Source organism: Aegilops tauschii, chromosome 6 (genome assembly GCF_002575655.3).
Source record: "Aegilops tauschii subsp. strangulata cultivar AL8/78 chromosome 6, Aet v6.0, whole genome shotgun sequence".
NCBI lineage: Eukaryota > Viridiplantae > Streptophyta > Magnoliopsida > Poales > Poaceae > Aegilops > Aegilops tauschii.
This window is the reverse complement of record NC_053040.3, coordinates 47,286,159-47,305,141: the sequence shown is the minus strand read 5'-3', so window position 1 is coordinate 47,305,141 and position 18,983 is coordinate 47,286,159. Positions and strand designations below refer to the sequence as shown.

Sequence of the window (18,983 nt, the reverse complement as noted above, 5' to 3'; positions counted from 1 at the left end):
CCCTCCTCAGGCACAAGGGTTCGCACCCCCTGTAACTACACACGCATAATCCAATCGACCAAGCTCCCGAGAACCGAGACGGAGGGCTGTTACTTCCACTGTGAAGGGCCTGAACTTGTAAATCTCGTGTGTACAACCTCACCATAGCTACTATCTTGCCTCATCATACCTACCCCCATTCTACTGTCAATCTTAGAACCACGACAGCTAACAGGTTATCGGATCCAAAACCGGACCCGATAGCTTAACGGCGACCCGTTACGGTGGATGCCACGTGTCGGTTACCCTTGACGAAAGCACTTCCGTGGCGCATCATTTAACGTCATGGAAGTGAACACTGCCGTGATGATAATTTTGTTATTGTCATGGAACACTTCTATGACAGCACAAGTCTGACTATCTTGATTCTGTCATAAAATCGTCATGGATGTAAATACATGACAGAAAAGGTGACCTACTGTGACAAACACGTATCATCACGGAAGTGTACTTTTTTGTAGTGTAACAAATTAAAGACCGACACTCTTAATTAAAAAAAACAAAGATTACTGCTACGGATGGTGCCCGTCAATCTCCGCCGCCGCCTCCATGTCTAGCTTGCGCCCGACGATCTCCTAGGGAAGAGGCACCATGGCATCCATTGCACCATACTCGGCAAGCATCTTGCCATCCGCATCCGCCATATCTTTGGAATAGGCCGCCACGAGCTGGGCGTGGGCGGCCGTGATCTAGGCTTTGGCGGGCTCCATCGTGGCAAGGTATGCCGCACAGGAACGGACGGCTGCTCGAACACTCTCGGCGATTGACAACTCTTCGGCCGTGGGTGGCCGACCGTTGTCGGAGAAGCTTCTTTCGATTTGTGCAGTGAGTGCCACGAGCTGGGCGTGGGCGGCCTCCATCAGGGCTAAGGTCGCCGCTGCAAAACGGACAGCTGTTGTGCCGCTCTTGCCAGTTGATATCCCCTAGGCAGATGTTGCTGCCGCCGCCTGAGAAGCAACAGCGGCCGTTTGGGCTGCCTTGGCCGCCTGGTCGCAGATTGTGGTCGCCCTCACGAAGCTTGTTAGCACGCGCCTGGCGGCTGCGGCCACGCTCTCACCGAAGGGGGCCACCGAAGTTGCCCTCACGACGCGGGTCAACGTCCCCATCTTTCACCGGCGACGATTGAACAGTGAAATGATATTTGGGGAGCGAGCTAGTGTGCTTGACACGCCGGCTGTGGACTGTAGCCGTCGCACCTTCTCGCGTAAGCCGTATGCATACTATACTCCGACGGTGCTCCAAGATATTTTGTGCTACATCTCACATGGTTGGTGATAATAAACTGTGTGCGATCTACTTGATTTTTTGTCTTGATTTGAATTACATAATGGGGTCACGGCTGCAATGGACGGTGTTTGAATTGCTAAAACTTTTATCTGTAGTGAACATGCAACTATAGGTGTGTTGTCAAAAAATTGGAATTATTCAGGGTTCGTTTGGACGTTTTTATACATTAACTTGGTTTTGTAGGCATTTCAGACGCACAATTGAAATTTAAACTACATGCACATGCTCCGGTGCACCAACATGGGTTGTAAAATCATACATGTGTCCATGGGTTTATGCTAATGTCTCATGCAATAAATGGGGATGAATTTCGAACACCACAGCACCGTGGCTCTCCGACAAATGTTGAGATACCTGCTTTTTAAATTCTAGTAAATCCAAAACTCGTCTGAAATTCATGAAACTTGGCATGCTATCATGGAGCGGCATCAACATGCTGTGGTAAAATGTTTGTTCCATTTGGGGCAGGTTTGGGCATAAGCTTGTCACAAACCAGAGCTTCTCACAACAAGCCTGATGGTTTCGGTAGGGAACGTGCCACCTTTGGGGACGAAACGATATCCGTTGCCTCTTATTGCTTTCAAAAATTTCTAGTGTCAACATAGAACAACAGGAGTGTTGTGTTAAATTTTGGAATTTTTCGGGGTTCGTTTGGACATTTTTATACATTAACTGGGTTTTCTAGCCATTTTATGTGCATAATTCAAATTTGAACTACATGCACATGCTCCAGTGCATATAAAATGGTTGAAAAATCAAATATGTGTCCTTGGTTGCATGCTTAGGTCCCATGCAAGAAATGGGAATGAATGTCAAACACCCTGCCACCGTCACTCGGCTGCAAACATTGAGATACCTGGTTTTTAAATTCTAGTAAATCCAAAACTCGTCTGAAATTCATGAAACTTGCCATGCTATCATGGAGCGGCATCAACATGCCGTGGTAAATTTTTTGTCCCATTTGGGGGCAGGTTTGGCTATAAGCTTCTCACAAACCAGAGCTTCTCACAACAAGCCTGATGGTTTCAGTAGGGAACGTACGAGTTGTACGTTGCGCAGGCTCACCGGGAAGCAAGCCCTTTGACTTCCATGGCCGCCCGCCTTGCTGGCATCCTCTCCATTAATGGTGCCAAAGTCGTAGTTTAATACGGTTTTTAAATGTAAAACACTCATCGCAAATATTTTAGTTAGAACACCTGTATGCAAACCGATAGCTTCCCGAGGAAGCCAAGGAAAAATGTGCCGAGCAGGATTTGTGCAGCTCTTGATCACAAACGTTTTAGTTAGAACACCCGTATGCAAACCGACAGCTTCCCTAGGAAGCCAAGAGAAAATGTGCACACACCTTGATCTGGCTGATCTCTTGTCTCAACGCAAACAGTTCATCCGATTGAACCGCATGCCGTATATCGCACACACCTTGATCTGGTTGACCATTTCTTTTGTGTTGACTAATCACAAACAGTTCATCCAAGTGAACCGTATGTGGTATATCGCACACACCTTCATCTGGTTGCCTGTTTCTTTTGTTCCTCCTCATCACAAACAGTTAATTGAACTGAACCATATGCCCTGCATCGCACACGCAACTAAAATCTGAACCGTGTTTGATGCATCCGTCATCGCAAACGTTTTGCACCTTTTTTGATAGTTTTTTTTACACCACCGTTTGCGATTATTGCATCACACATAGTTTCGTCGAAGGGTCTCTGATCGTAGTGTTGCGTTAGCAGCATCCTGCAGTAGTGGTGGCCGGTGGATCTGGCCGTATCCACCCCATGCTCGGTGTACTTTCTTCCGTACAGACCTGGGTCACCTTGTGTGGCTTGCTGGTCCTCGGTGCGGATGGAGCTGGAGGTGGGTTCAGACTGGGAGAAATCTTTCGTCGGCCCTGGTCGACGACGACGCCCGAGGGCTCCGTTTCTTCTCCATTAAGACGTTCGTTGGATCTGCCTATATCTCCACCACGCCCTTTTTCCCCCGAGTGAAAGCCCTAACCGCGGAGGGCGGCGACGACGTCTTTGGCATCGTTCCCTTCTTGAAGGCGCCGCCTTGGGAGCTATGTGGCCGGTGGACACCATTCGATTGGCATTGGAGGCAATCTGGACCAGGAGGTGGTGCAACATGGCATCTACCGCGATGATGACGGTTTGTCCCGGCGACATGGTGCAACAGAGCCTCGGCGTCGAATCCCTTATGGTGGTGCGTAGGGAGGTTTCGCTGTTTGGCGTCGTGGTGGCGTCGTCGACATGCCTAACATGGTCGATGCGTCAGTACCTGCTCTGAAAAATGAATCAGTGGAAGACGGTGACGGCGGACTCTGAGAGTGTGATGGACCGGTATGTGCCCCAGACCCGGCAAGCGGCTTGGGTGGGGCCTCTGGCTTTAGATGTTAGGCTTTGCTGTGAAGTCTGTTCGGTATTCGGCTTGGACTATCGACACCCCCTCAGCAAATGGATAAGAGTAGCAACAGATGTTGCCAAGATGGTGGCTTCAGGCTTATTGTTATATTACTTTGTAAGGTCTTTATAAATAATTAATAAAATGGCTGCATGGTCGCCCAGATGCATGCAGAAGCCGAAGGTCATCCTCTTTATTTTAAAAAAAGCTGACATGTTCTCAAAATGATGATTATAGACTTAGGGCATATACAATGCATAGCCTCAGGGTGATGCCCCGTGCGCCATGTAGGATCGGATGCCAGGAAAAGTAGGTTCTCATGAAGCAACGTGATCCTCTATAGGAGGCGGGTGCTTGGGTAGAAAAAGTGTGGTCCGGTGCATAAAGCTAAAAAAATTGAAGTAGAGAGTAGCGATGGATGTGTAGCGAGAGTCTACTTTCTATTCTTTGATGAGACCCACTAGCAGTAGCTTCTGTTTGGGAGAAAAAAAATCAATATGTATGCCTCAAGTTACTTTTTGTAATGAGGCATCTGTATCAATATGCCACCATTGTACATGTCCTTATTCTGTTCGTTTTCCTTGTCTCAACTTTGTTTCCAAATAGAATCCTCAGCTCTACGATTCCTCTCACGTATTCTTCCATTTTACACCGTGCGATGCGGATCCAACGGCTTTGAAAAAAGAACAGCTCCAACATGTGTGAAAACTTAAAAATGTGTGATTTTCTAAATTACGTAAAAATAATTAAAACACGAGAACATTGTCTTGAAATACCTGTTTTTTCTAAAATTTATAGGAACGTTCTATAAAACATGTGAACACCTAAAATTACATCAATTGGTAAACATTTTCAAGATGCACGGTCATCTATCTATTATTATATAATTAAGACAGAAGTAAAACGAGCCATCATGTTTATCCACATATGCTAATATTGTTTGCACCGTTTGATCAAAATAATGATGGCTAAGATTTAAAGTTATTACGTAACATGGTAAACATATAAATGTGGTCGCACTGAACCATCAGGTGTATATATATACATATATAAGGCAACTACATCTGGAATCATAAACGGAAGCGTGCGGCAGTTAAAACTAACAAATAAAAAAAATTACATGCAAGTATATCTATCACGTGCCTACATAGAAGAAGTACACAACTATACGCTTGCATGCATCCAAACAAAAACTACCGAGGGACACGCACAGTTTTAATCGGACACGGCGACAGGCCAACCCACCCAGCGGCCGGTAATCAACTGATTAAAAAATTATACTACTATAAACCGGAGCTACCCTATAAAAAAAACTAAGACCAGCATGTACTTGAATATGTTAATGTTATTAGGAAATAAAAGAAACAAGCCACCACTTCCGTTCACAGTACAAAATTATCTAATCCATTGATTCTCAAAATTTATGGTCTAGATTAAAAAATATTTTAAATAAATAAAGAATGTGTATGTTCCCGCCTATAACATGGACACGATCAATCAATTCTGCCTAACTTAACTATTTTGCCTCCCTAAAAAAGATTATAATATCCCGTTGAGAGCAGCAAATCGCTTCCCCGCAAATAGGAAAAAGAAATAAAAGTACAGTAAATCGTTTGGTGGCCAATCTAAGCCCAACACCAATCGTGAATACATGTTGCTGATTTGCTCCAACAAACAACTCTAAAAAATATATTCCAACTAAAATTAAATAGCTGAACCATTCAATTGCCTGCGAAACAGCCAAATCAGTCAATAAAAAGAGTCTTGATACATAAACAAAGATGTTGGACCGTGTTTATTAACAATCAAAAATATAAAATTATTTCTCTCAAAAAAACTATAAAACCATAACTAATATAATTATAAAAAACTATATCGAATATAATGTCTTGATATCACGTGCATGCCCATTGGTAGAAGTCGAGCAAGTAATTCTAGAAGACATTATACAGTACATGTATTTAAGAGTCAATGCAAATAATTATTTATGATGACACAAATGAAATATTTGTCAATTTGTGGGAGATTAAAATAATATTTGTCAAGGCCAACTCTAAATCTTTTCTAGAATGTACTTTTTTGTAGAACGCCAAATATTCTCTAGAGCTATTTTGCATGTTGCGGGTGGATGGCACGCCTGGTCACAAGGACCATGGAGGCATGGCATAGATGCATCAACATATCCTAGCCGGCAGGGATAACTGAGATTCACATGTGGTAACTAAATTTAACAAGAAATGGTGATAAGTACGCGGGCTTCGCAAAGCAATGATTAACAACAAATAACACCGGGTCCTTTAATTGGGGGCAAAATCATAAATACAAAACATAATTTCCAATAATCCATCCAAGTGCAATTGTTTTTTAATATGAATTCAAAATAAAGGGAGAAAGGCAAATTATATTTTCTGCGATTGCCATATAGAGAGTCCATACAGAACTAAAATTAAAAGTTTTCTATACAAAATTGAATCTAGACACGGCATGAAGTTATCATTTTGATTATTATTCTCACGATGCCATGTGAAGTAACAAAGGGAAAAAGTCTGCAAAATATGATGCAGAACTGGTAAAATATAAACCATATTGAGTCTATGATTTTGCACGACATGTGGTAGAGTGGAGGCAATCATGGATTGATGGCCACTCACGAGATGCAATGGAATGGATGCTAGAAACATGGTATGTTTCGCCTTTGTTTTACCATGATAGGTTGCTTATCTCACCGACACCACTCATTTGTTGTGATAGATATATCAATGTTCTTATTAACAAATACAATTGTTTGAAGGATGTCTAACACAACTCCAACGATGGTTTATGTACATATTCGCTGCAATACTTCTATGTATTTTAGACACTCTATATTTTATACCCTCTATATTTTAGACCATAAATCGATGCTGCTATTGGGGCCAATCTACTACATTAGAAATGTGGGAAAACATGGTACTATGTTCTTCCACATAGGCTAAATTATCACAACTATTGATCGTGACAAGTTTAAAATTACAGCGGCGTAGGTGGAACCATTTGGGTGGTCATAAATAAGCCATTTTCAAAGACTTCATATGAAGTTCAGAAGTAAATAGCTGGAAGAACAAAATTTTGGTTTTCATGCGCATTCCATATAAAGCCCATGGATAAATGAGGGGTGTCAAAGTAAAAAAAAAAACTTTGGGTTAGTAGAGTACTTACCGACAACCCACGTGGAGAATGTGTTTGTATTAAAGTCTAATCACATTGTGTGAAATTAAATTGATTAAAATTCACCATGGGGCCAATGATCGACGAACATAAAAATACAAGATAATTTCGTGCATGTTATGATGTGGCTCCATGGTCTAATACAATTTAGAATGATTATCTAATAGAAAACCAGTAGTTCTCTTGACTAACATATGTATATACATGTAAAAATATGAACATGACAATACCTTATAAATCTAGCCGCGCAAATGTGCGGGTCACCCCGCTAGTTCTTTTAAAATATGCTAACACTTTGTAAAAATGCAGTAGCTCATTATTAATTTTTCGACAAAGAGTAGCACTTTATTTGAAATACTGGAACATTTATTAAAAACATAAAGTGAAACAAAAAGTACCGAAGAAATAAAAAGGCTCGTGAGCGCACGACAATTGTTCGGTTCGCTCGCTTGCTTTGGTGTTGTTATCGCTCAAATGGATGAGCCTGACAGATAGCAACGCTATACCTACTACGCAAGCACCCTCAGTTCCCGTAGTTATTTAATCAAACGCCCGCATGAAAGAGGCCCACATAGCAGCCACTGCGAAACTGCTGATAGGCTAAGCGTTGGCCCATCAACGCGACCTACTATCACCTGCTCGGTCACCGATTCCCTCTCGTTAGGGTTTTGTGCTCTCGGCGGCGACTCTGTTGCCTCCGTTGAGATCCATCTTGTTCCCTCTCGTCGACCGATCATCGAGACACGGCTAGGACTCCTGATCCCTGCCGCCCCTCTCTTGGACGGCGGCTCGGTGTAGGGCAGCAAAACAGCTTCAAAAAGCCCGGCGTTCTGCAGCAACGGGCTAGGGTTTTGGCTTATGGCGGCAAAGATGGGTCCTGGATCAGCGTCGACCGATGCCTCATCATCTGCGTCGGAGGTAGAGAGGATGATGGCGGAGCTGGGCCTGTGTGAAGATGATATGGATGATGTGGTGGTCGATGAGGGATCTATTCCTCAAGACGTAGCCAGATGGATGGCGGTAGCTAGGGTTCATATCGATAAAACCTATAGCCAAGGATGGTTTTTCAGAAACATGCGAGCAGCCTGGGATCTGGCTCAGGTGGTGAACTTCAAACCTCTGGAGGCGAATCTCTACACGCCGCAGTTCCGATGCCTCGAGGATTGGGAAAGAGTCATGCAGGAGGGCCCATGGAACTTTCGAGGACATGTTGTGATCATTACTCCGTATGATGGGGTGACTCAACCATCTCAAGTCAAGCTTGATACCTTGGATATATGGATCCAGATACATGATGTTCCTAGTCTTTATGCACATCTGGTGTCGTCGCTGGCTTCCAAGGTGGGAGAAGTTCTGTTCGCTGATACTTCCTCGCATGATTTTACCGGTAACTTTTATCGTGTTTGGGTGAAGATCAACGTATATAAGCCCCTGAAGAACGCGGTGTCACTTGTGAGGGAATCCAAGCGGCAGATATACAGGGTCAAGTACGAGCGGCTGCCGGATTGGTGTGCGGTATGTGGTCATCTAGGCCATACGTTTAAGGAACACGGTGACAGGATTCACCCCAAATCTGCATTGGCTTTCAAGGATCTTCGCGCTTCGTGGTCTCTGAGGCGAGGTGCAGGCCCTAGAGGAGAAAGGGGTCGCCGTGGAGGACGGCGAGGCGGCCGAGGTGGAGGAAACAGAGGGCCACCAAGAGACGATGAGGAAGGTTACGGAGAGATGATGATCATGAGGGAGGTCTGCAACCAAGTATGGATGATATGTCTGTCGATGACCCAAGTAGAAAGAGGGTTGACAGGGAGGAATCAGGAAAAGACGCCATGGTGAAGGAAAAGCAGAAGGGGGAGCCAAGTGCTTTAGCACTCGCCATTGTCCCGGTGGGTGCTGCCATGGTCAGCCCTCCCCTAATCAGAGACCCGAAACGTTCGAGGACGGAAGATGAGGAAAGGGACAGCTCAAGCATCCTGGTGAAGAATTTGGCGGGCTCCTTCGAGGAGCGCCGCCGGGCCCAATGAGTACTTTCTGTTGGAACTGCCGCGGTGCGGGCAACGCCGCGACAGTCCAAGAACTTCGCGATTTCGCGAGGAAGCTTGCCCCTACCCTTTTATGTATTGTTGAAACTCAGATAGAAGGATCTAGGGTAGAGAATTTCGCTGGCACATTGGGATATGATAATGCGTATGCAGTTGATAGAGAAGGTAGAAGTGGTAGAATTGGACTCTTTTGGAACAATGAAATAAAGATTGAAATTTTAGGTTACTCTCGTTATCATCTGGACGTGTTTGTAGAGGAAGAAGGTCATGATGCTTGGAGATTGACGTGTGTATATGGCGAGGCTCAAACACACCTGAGATACCGGACTTGGGAGGTTCTAAAAAATATCAGCACATCTAGCTCTCTTCCATGGATGTGCATAGGGGATTTCAATGAGGTTTTATGCTCAAGCGAACATGCTGGGATTGGGATGAGGAGCAATGCCCAAATACAAGCTTTTAGAGATACGGTGGATATTTGCATGTTACTTGACATCGGATACCAAGGCAGGCCGTGGACGTTTGAAAAGAGAGTGGTTGGAGGGACATATACTAGATGCAGACTAGATCGTGCGCTGGCAAATGTACCATGGATGGCTCGTTTTGCTTCTGCTAGTCTCGAGCACCTAACGGCGGCGACATCAAATCACTGCCCACTTCTTCTGGACTTTGGGCGAGGGAAGAGAAACCCACATGAACGCACATTCCGTTAGGAAGCAATGTGGGAAAAACATGAGTAGCTGAAGGGTTTTGTTTAGGCAGAGTGGGCGGCGCAGGGCACATGCAATAACGTCCAGGACCTGCATGAGAAGCTACAGCGGGTTTCGGCGGGGCTGACAAAGTGGAGTAAGGAGTCGTTCGGGAGCGTATGAAAGGAGATCAAAGATTTGAAAAGGAGGCTGGATGAACTCCGGGGCGATCCACTCAGAGCTGCGCCCACACATGTTGAGCTAAAGACCAATGAAAGACTAATTGAACTTTATCATCGCAAGGAGATCATGTGGAGACAGCGATCAAGAATTGAATGGCTGGCCTTGGGTGACAAAAATACTAAGTTTTTCCACATGCGAGCGAGCCTAAGGAGAAATAAGAATATGATCAAAGCTTTGGAAAATTCATTGGGTGTTCTAGTGGATGACCCGTCTGAGTTAAGGGCAATGACGAATGCTTTTTACCAGAATCTATATACTTCAGAAGGAGTGCAAGGAATACAGCAGGTTATTGATCATGTGCCTAGAAAGGTGACTGATGCCATGAATGCAGACTTGTGTGCACCTTACACTAATGATGAGGTAAGAAAGGCGATGTTTCAAATGTTCCCACTAAAGCACCTGGCCCAGATGGCTTCCCTGCATTGTTCTATCAGAAGCATTGGGATGTGTGCGGTGAGGATGTGACGAAGATAGTTCTGAGGATAGTTAAAGGGGAGGAAAGCCCGGAGTCTATCAATGACACAGTGTTCGTACTGATCCCCAAGGTGACTAATCCCAACCTCCTCTCTCAGTTCAGACCGATCAGTTGATGCAATGTGCTATATAAGATTGCATCGAAGGTAGTTGCAAATAGACTGAAGCTTGTCTTACCAGACATTATCTCGGAGGAGCAATCTGCGTTTGTGCCAGGTAGAATGATCACAGATAACATAATATATGCCTATGAATGCTTACATTTTTTTGACAGAAAGACTGTAAGGGAACCCCCTACAGTATAATTGGTGGAACAAACCCAAATTGCAAGTACCATGCCTTGAACCTGGGTGGGTCGGAAGGCATCAACCCCTTCCTACCACTAGGCTATGCCTTAGTCTGCTATGAATGCTTACATTTTATGAAGAGAAGAAGGTCAGGAAACAACAGCTTCTGTGCTTTGAAGCTAGATATGATGAAAGCCTATGATAGGCTGGAGTGCTCTTATTTGAGGGCCATCATGGAGAAGTTGGGGTTTGCAACAAGTTGGATTGACACAGTAATGGCTATGGTTTCTTCAGTTTCTTTTGCAGTTTTGTTCAATGGAGAAAGACTCGAGCGTTTTTATCCATCAAGAGGAATTCGGCAGGGAGATCCTATCTCACCTTACCTATTTTTGATTGCAGCAGAGGGCCTTTCGTGCCTCCTGAAATCCAGTTCACAGTCATCTTCACTTACAGGTATTAGAGTGGCGCCAACGGCCCTAGCCGTGAACCACCTTCTATTTGCAGATGACAGTCTGTAGCTTTTCAAATCTAGTGTTGAGGTTGCAGAAAGAGTTTCAAACCTACTGACCATATATTGCAATGCCTCGGATCAGAGAATAAATACTAGAAAATCATCAAAAAAATTCAGTAAAGGTTGCCCACAAGGTCTCAGAGACGGAGTCAAAAACATTTTGAACGTTCATAATGAGTCCCTCAATGAACGATATCTTGGAATGCCGACAGGTGTGGGCCAGTCAAAGAATGGCACGTTTAAATACTTGCGTGATAGGGTTTGGGAGAAAGTGAAGGGGTGGATGCAGAAGCTGTTATCAGCGGCAAGGAAGGAAATCCTTATTAAATCAGTAGCGCAAGCTATACCATTCTTCTCAATGCGGTGTTTCCTGCCAAGGGGACTTTGTGACAATATCACATCTATTATTCGTCGGTTCTGGTGGGGAAGCAGTAGGGGTAAACGCAAACCAGCTTGGGTGGCATGGGACATCATGATCAAACCAAAGCATATGGGAGGAATGGGGTATAGGGATTTGGAGCTTTTCAATTTAGCTTTGCTCTGGAGACAGGCCTGGAAGTTATTGAATGAGACCGAATCACTGAGTGCAAGGTTGTTGAAGGCTGTTTATTATCCGGATGTGTCACTACTTCATGCGGAGTTGCGGTCGCACCCGTCTCAGATTTGGCGAGCGATCTTAGATGGAAGAGATGTGTTGGCTGAAGGTGTGATTAGAAGAATTGGTGATGGAGCCTCTACTAGGATCTGGGACCATAACTGGATCCCACGAGCAAGCTTCAAGAGACCGATTGCATCATTGGTTACAGGCCCGCCTCATATGGTTTCTGATCTTATTGAGATGACCATGGCTTCTTGGCGAGAGGAGCTGATCCGAGCAGTTTTCACTGAGTTTGATGCGGAAGCAATATTGAAAATACTTCTATGCACACGACGAATCAGTGACTTCTGGTCCTGGGTGAAGAACCTCGTGGAAATTTTTCAGTCGGGTCTGCATATCGCATGCTCGTTCGAACTAAGTATGATAGAGAGGGCTGGCTTGAAGAACGAGAGACACCGTCTTCCTGTGAGGGGGATAGCAAGGAATGTAGAGCCATCTGGAAGGTTGAGGTACCAAGCAAAATCAAGGTTTTTCTGTGGCGACTTGCTCGACACTCGATACCATCAGGTGATATTTTACACATGAGGAACATGGCAACGACACGGGCATGCAGGTTGTGCGGGTCACCCGACTCTTGGAGACATGCGCTGCTGAACTGTCCGATGTCGCGCTGCACTTGGGCGCTTTCTTCGGAGGCCATTTTGGATCAGCTGAGCTTTCAACAACAAGAGTGCCCCAAAGCGTGGTTATTTGCAATGATGGGAGCGCTAAAACCTGATGATTTTGTTAGGTTTTCGGTCTCACTCTGGGCCATGTGGGGAGCAAGAAGGAAAGCATTGTATGAAGGCTTGTTCAAGTCACCCCAGACGACACACGGGTTCATAAATTCTCATATATCCGATTTTCAGGTCATAGCCCCAACGATAGCAGGATCATGGGGTGGAACCATGCAACACCCGACCTGGATCGCTCCTCATGAAGGTTTTGCGAAGCTGGACGTGGATGCGGCTGTGGGTCGTGGGAGCCAATTTGGAGCTGTGGCGGCAGTACGTAGGGACCAAGATGGCAATTTTCTTGGGGCATCGACTTTTATCTTCAAATATATTAAAGACCCTGCTACACTGGAAGCATTGGCAGTAAGAGAAGGCCTAGATCTTGCAGCAGATTTAAACATATCAAAGGTACATGCTGCTACAGATTGCAAGGGTGTGGCAAATGAGATTGGCAGGAAAAGCACAGCGGCATATGGACCAGTGGTCAGAGAGATTGAGTTACAAACGTCCTCTATTATTTCTTGTAACGTAGTTCATCAGTCTAGGAGCTCAAATTTTGATGCTCACAACTTAGCAAAGCATGCTTTAACTCTGAGTGTTGGCCGCCATGTTTGGATAGGCCAGCGCGAAGGCATTTTATTCGTCCCTGTAAACATTGTGACGACGTAATAAAGCTTTGCGAGGTTGCCTCAAAAAAAAACTGCTCGGTCACCGCCTGCCCTGCTTCATTCGTTCGGTCAACCATTGACTACTTGATAAGGTGACCGTTAACTTCTGGGGGGAATCATTTCTCGTGGAATTGATTTTTTTACGAGTATTTGTTTCATATATATAAAAAATTCACATATTTGAAAAAAAAAGTTTGCTAATTAGAAAAAAATGATTTTGATTTTTTTCATAAATTTGAAAAAAAAATTGCGAATTTGAAAACGTTCATGAATTTGAGAATGTTCACAAATTTTAATCCAAAAAATCATGAATGTGAGTAATGATTGTGAAATTTGAAAAAAAAAGGTTCATGAATTTGAAAAAAGTTCATGAATTCAAAAAGAATATGATTAAATAAATATCAAATTTGATTTTTTTTTGCTTGTTAGAAAAAATTGGAAAATTGGAAAACAAATGGTGGGTTAATAAAAAGAAGAAGAAGAAGAAAATTGAACAAAAAAATCAAAAGCTTCCCAAAACTGTGGCGACTATTCATCGCATTAAGCGAGACCAATGATTCTCTCGCGTAGAGCGAGAACAGTATCGGCCGCCCATATAACGCCCAGATACTTAAAAAAATCAGGACGAAGGAAGAAATGGGGGCACCGAGGGATGGAACCATGGTCTCCCGGCTGCCCACGCGCGCTAGTAACCGCTCGGCTCATCATGGTTTCGTGATTACCTAGTCGGGTGTGGCCTACATTAGGCGAATCGAGCTGCTTTTTTTACTATTTTTTCAGAGTTCTACCTTCCCTGTTTTCATACCATTTTATCGGTTTACATCCTTTCTTACACTGTTTTCACCGTTTTTGTTTTTTTATTTGCTTTTGTTTGTTTCTTATCTCAGTTTTCATTGGATTTTTGCTTTTCCTTCCTTTCATTTTTTTATTTATTTTCTTTCTTGGTTTTCATCAGTTTTCTTTCTATTTTTCATTCCTTTTGCATTTGTTTCTTTGTTTTTTATTTTGTTTCTTTTTCGGTTTTCATTTTTTGTTATTCTATTGTTTATCATTCTACATTTTTTGTATATCTCAACAACATTTTCCTAATACACGTTTAACATGCTTCCAATACAAATTTAACATTTGTTTAATACATGGCCAACATTTGTTTTTCTAACACACACTTTAACATTTTTCAAATACAAGAATAACATTTCTTGAATACTTGGCTTATTTGTGTTATACACACTTTTAAACGTTTTTCAAATGCTTGATTAACATTTTACAAATAAAAAGATTTAAGATATTTGAATACATGTCAACATTTTTCTATGCACATTTATCATTTTCAAACACTTCACTAAATTATTCAAAAACTTATTCAACGTTTTCAAATGGTTGATTAATATTTTTATATACATGATCAAAAAAATTGATCATTTTTTAATAGATGGTCAACGCTTTTTCTATAAACATTTAACATTTCCCAAATGCTTCTTTTACACTTTTAAAAACACACATTCAACACTTTTTTTTCAAATTCTTGATTAACATTATTATATATGTGATAATAAAATCATCATTTTTGTATACACGTTCAACATTTTCTGAATGCTTGATTAACATTTTTCAAATAGTTGTTCAACATTTTTCGAATGCTTAATTAACACATTTTTCAATTATTTGTTTGAAATTTTCCAAATGCTTGGTTAACATTTTTTGAAATATTTATTCACCATTTTTTCAACATTATTCGAATGCTTGATTCGCATTTTTCAAATACTCGATGAATATTTTTCAAATAATATGTATAGTGTTTTTTGTAATATATATTTAGAATATTTTAAGTATAAACAAAAGTACAAAAATAAAGTAGAAAAACACAGAAACATAAAAAAACAGAAAAATAGGATGTGGCATCTCGCCCGAATGGGCCGGCCCACCTTGCTCCGCCCTTCAGTAAGTCGCGCCCTTCCAAAAATATTCATAAGCTACCGAAAAACTAGAAGTGGGTCGCTTTATGGGCCGGCCTAGTTAAATCGCGGGGTGTGCACCGTGTACCATTTGCGCTTTAACCGGACGCTATAAGTGCCGGTATATTCCGGCCAGGCCTACCAGACATAATTTTGGAGGACTTGTTAATTAAGAAGGCTCAACGGTTCAACACAAAGGCCTCAAGCTATGCATACACCCACATCTTGTGAAACCGCTTATACTCAGCTTGTTGCTCTATTGTGATGTTGTTTTGCATTGAGATAGTTTGTATATGTGGCAACCCAAACCAGCATATACAATAGTAAGCTTTTGCAAAACAAAACAAACACAACTATTGAACTAGTTTTGGGTAGGCATGAAATCGTTCTCAAAATGACCTCAAACGGGAAGCACTCAACATGAAAGTTGTGCTTTTGATCGAAACGAACAACTTTGCTTTTTTGGCCATATGTAACTTCTATAGTCAAAACAGTGTGCTGCAGAAAAATGCCTCGGAGCCTCCAGGATTAACAAAAATATTGACATGATGTGTGTAAAAAATTGCCTTGAGCCTCCATGGGACCTCTCGGCTTAACACCAAATTACAACATTTTGCATGACGAATTTCTAAGTCGGTCTCAATAATTATAATAATGACTTTATTGTAGTTTGCTGAGTACATTTTTAGACTAAATTACCTGGCCCGCCATAGTACATATGCATACCATACTTATCAAAGTCATAGCCAGCAACTGTATATTTCGTGGAATCACTACTGACTACAAGGGCTTTGTTCACATTTAGAATATCAAGGTTGCCGTTCTCATCAACAATTTGGACGCCTTTTACAAAAGCTGCCTTTCCATAACCTTCAGTGGCAAAATGCCCACTACCCATTTGTGGAGAATCTGATGAAGCCGTCGGGCCCGCAACATAGCCACCCCATAATGTGAAATTACCTTTGTCCTTAAGGTATGTGAATAGTGAATTTGGCCAGTATCCAATGGGTGTATTGTCTTTACCATATGTTACCCACCAGTTCTTTGTCATTAAGTCCTAAAATAATTCAAGACACATAATGAAAGACTATTAATGCATACAAGGCTATTATGCTAAATATTATAGCATGCATTTGTTTCTATTCCTCTAAAGATATATATCATCTTATAACATGGGTTTCTAATCAATAAAATATATATGTTAATAGTTGAAATTATTTCTAGATTCTCTTTTTATGGTATGATAATCTAGGAGTTCAGCTTTAAGCCATCATATTTCTGATATATCAAATTTGTGTCAAAAGATAATATGCAGGTGTAAGACGATAGGAAGCATATCAATAATGATTATTTTAAGTAACTCAATCGATATCATAGTGAACTACCTATATCGCCTATGCTCATAATACAACCCTCATGAGAAACTAAAATTAGAAAAATAAGAGAGTACCTTGTAAATAAGGACCGTAATCACATATTGTTTTCCATTATAGACTGAAACAGGTTGTAATCTTCCTCCAAGAACAAAGTTGTGGTTAACTTGCACAAAACCAGGGCATGTGTGATCATAGCATGACTTGCTTTGTCCGCCTTCTTCACCCTAGCACCCATGTTTGCTTAAGGATCAATAAAAACTATATATTTGCAATTTTTCATTATAATATATCCATAGTTGATAATAGAATATGTGTCAAAAAATATCATTGATTACCCAAGAAACATGAAACCTCGCCGAGCTATCACCAGCCAAGTTTGGAGCTACCGAATATCCAGCAGCTATACTATCAAGGCCAAATGGTCCGAAGTTATCAATTTGAATACTTGTTGCACTGAGATCTTTACTAGATTTCTTCACCTTTGGCTCATAAACATTTATTATAGCTCTCGCCCCATATACATCACCATAATATTTGATTCCTGCCACCTACAAGCGAAAATAGTTAACGCCAGTTAGTGTAATAATTCAATTTAACCAACACATTACATCTTTATGTTGCAAGATGAGAGTCAAATGGAACATAGGTAAAACACTTCAGGAAGTGGTGGAGAAACATGGTAAAACAAATGAAATACCTTCAGATACAACTGAAAGAACGTCAACACATGACATATTATGTTGTTGAATGGAAAATGAAAAATTTATTGTTCAATTTTTAAATAAAGATGTCATTTGTATATTCTAAGCATTCATCTTACTGAGTGGATTGCTCCGTTTATAAATTGAGTTACTCACATGCATATATTTTATCTTACAACCCTCACTAAAAGATTAAATGTCACCACTCAAAGATGCCTCTGCACTAGAATAATCTTTTAGAATTTTAGTTTGTATATGTTGCCTTGTATTTAGTTAGCTATGTTTACATTTCATTATGTATGCAATAGCTACGTGCTAGTCTCGTATTTAATGAACCTATGATAACGAGATTGTTCTGAAAATGAAATAATAGAAAATTCACCTCTTGTTGATTATCCTTGCTAATCACTCCATTAATATAGAGTTTTCCTGCTATATGCTTCATTCTACTATTACGTAGTATTGGAACCGTTCCTCTTGGGCATTCAACAATAGGCGGATGTGCTTCAAATACATCATGTAGGAACGGAGATGTGATATTTAGTCCATTTGGAAAGGAGCTTGGTTCCATCTATTTGACAAGAAAACCTTGATCACCTTATAGTCAATGTAAGGAGCCAATATAAATTATGATTCTCAAAACTAAAAGTGAGTAGCAGAAGAAACCATATGAAAAATTATAATTCAAAGCATTGTATTATCATGAAAATCATGAACGATTCCCATAATTTTCTTCATGCCTAGCATTCATGTAGATGAGAAAAAAAAAAAACAATCATTATGTCCCCGAACATCAATCTACATTAGTTTGAGACAAAACATAATTGTAAACCATATCTTTATGAAAGTAATTTTACCTGAATTTTGTGGTCTTTCAATAACGGGTGGTTAAAAGCTTGTTGAAGATTCACATCAACGCAGTCAACGACATCTCCTCCTTCCATCTAGTTGGAAGCATCTGTTTGTTAGCCACCAAAAATGATACTAAATATATAGAGTAAGATGAATACCTCTTACACGAATAGTTTTATTAATTTGTTGGATCTTGCTGGTATTTACCCGTATTTCTGTAGCACTGGCATCTTTTCCTCTGGTGACTAGAACAAGATATGCCAAGAGAAGAGTGACCCTAAAAGCTTGACAATCTTTCATCATGTAAACCTTGAATGGTCAATATTTTATAATGCGTAAAACATTCATATATATATATAAGCTTCCGATCCTATCACAATTTTAATAATTACAATTCATGCAATGCGTTTTTTGGCCTAAGAATCTGATTTAATATATGCACATAAATGCATATTATTAACTTACAGAAGATATGGTACATATTTCATTGTCTCGTTCTCACTAATTACATAGATTTCAATGTGTTAATGTCGTATAAAATATGTCAATCATTTAATGCACAAGAAAATCTTCATAATTGCAACAAATTCATTGGGAGAAATCATACTAATGGGATTGATTTACTTATACTCTACTCCATCCATTCCTAGATATAAATCAAAATGTTATCCCTAAATAAATGGTGACAAGGATATGGTATCTAGACTCTACCAACCAAACGGAGAAGGAGCTCCATTTCTTGTTGGGCCAGGCCAGATCAACAGGGCAAGCCCACCTAATTCGGCCCGAGTTATGTAACTCTACATCGATCAATATACAAAGTGGGCTAGGGAAGGGTCAACCCTAAAAGCTTGACATTCTTTCATCATGTAAACCTTGAATGG

The 18,983-nt window shown here is 41.3% G+C and overlaps 1 protein-coding gene across 1 annotated transcript; it reads right to left on the bottom strand.

The window, feature by feature from the left end:
* Nucleotides 1–15,795: 15,795 nt before the first annotated feature.
* On the bottom strand, nucleotides 15,796–18,417 carry LOC109778881 (protein neprosin-like). The gene is made up of 6 exons (XM_020337466.4): nucleotides 18,265–18,417; nucleotides 18,105–18,191; nucleotides 17,630–17,818; nucleotides 16,882–17,094; nucleotides 16,621–16,770; nucleotides 15,796–16,227 (listed from the first exon to the last, which is right to left on the bottom strand). The coding sequence occupies exons 1-6, from the start codon at nucleotides 18,400–18,402 to the stop codon at nucleotides 15,856–15,858; spliced, it is 1,149 nt and encodes a 382-aa protein (XP_020193055.2). The 5' UTR covers nucleotides 18,403–18,417; the 3' UTR covers nucleotides 15,796–15,855.
* Nucleotides 18,418–18,983: the final 566 nt, after the last annotated feature.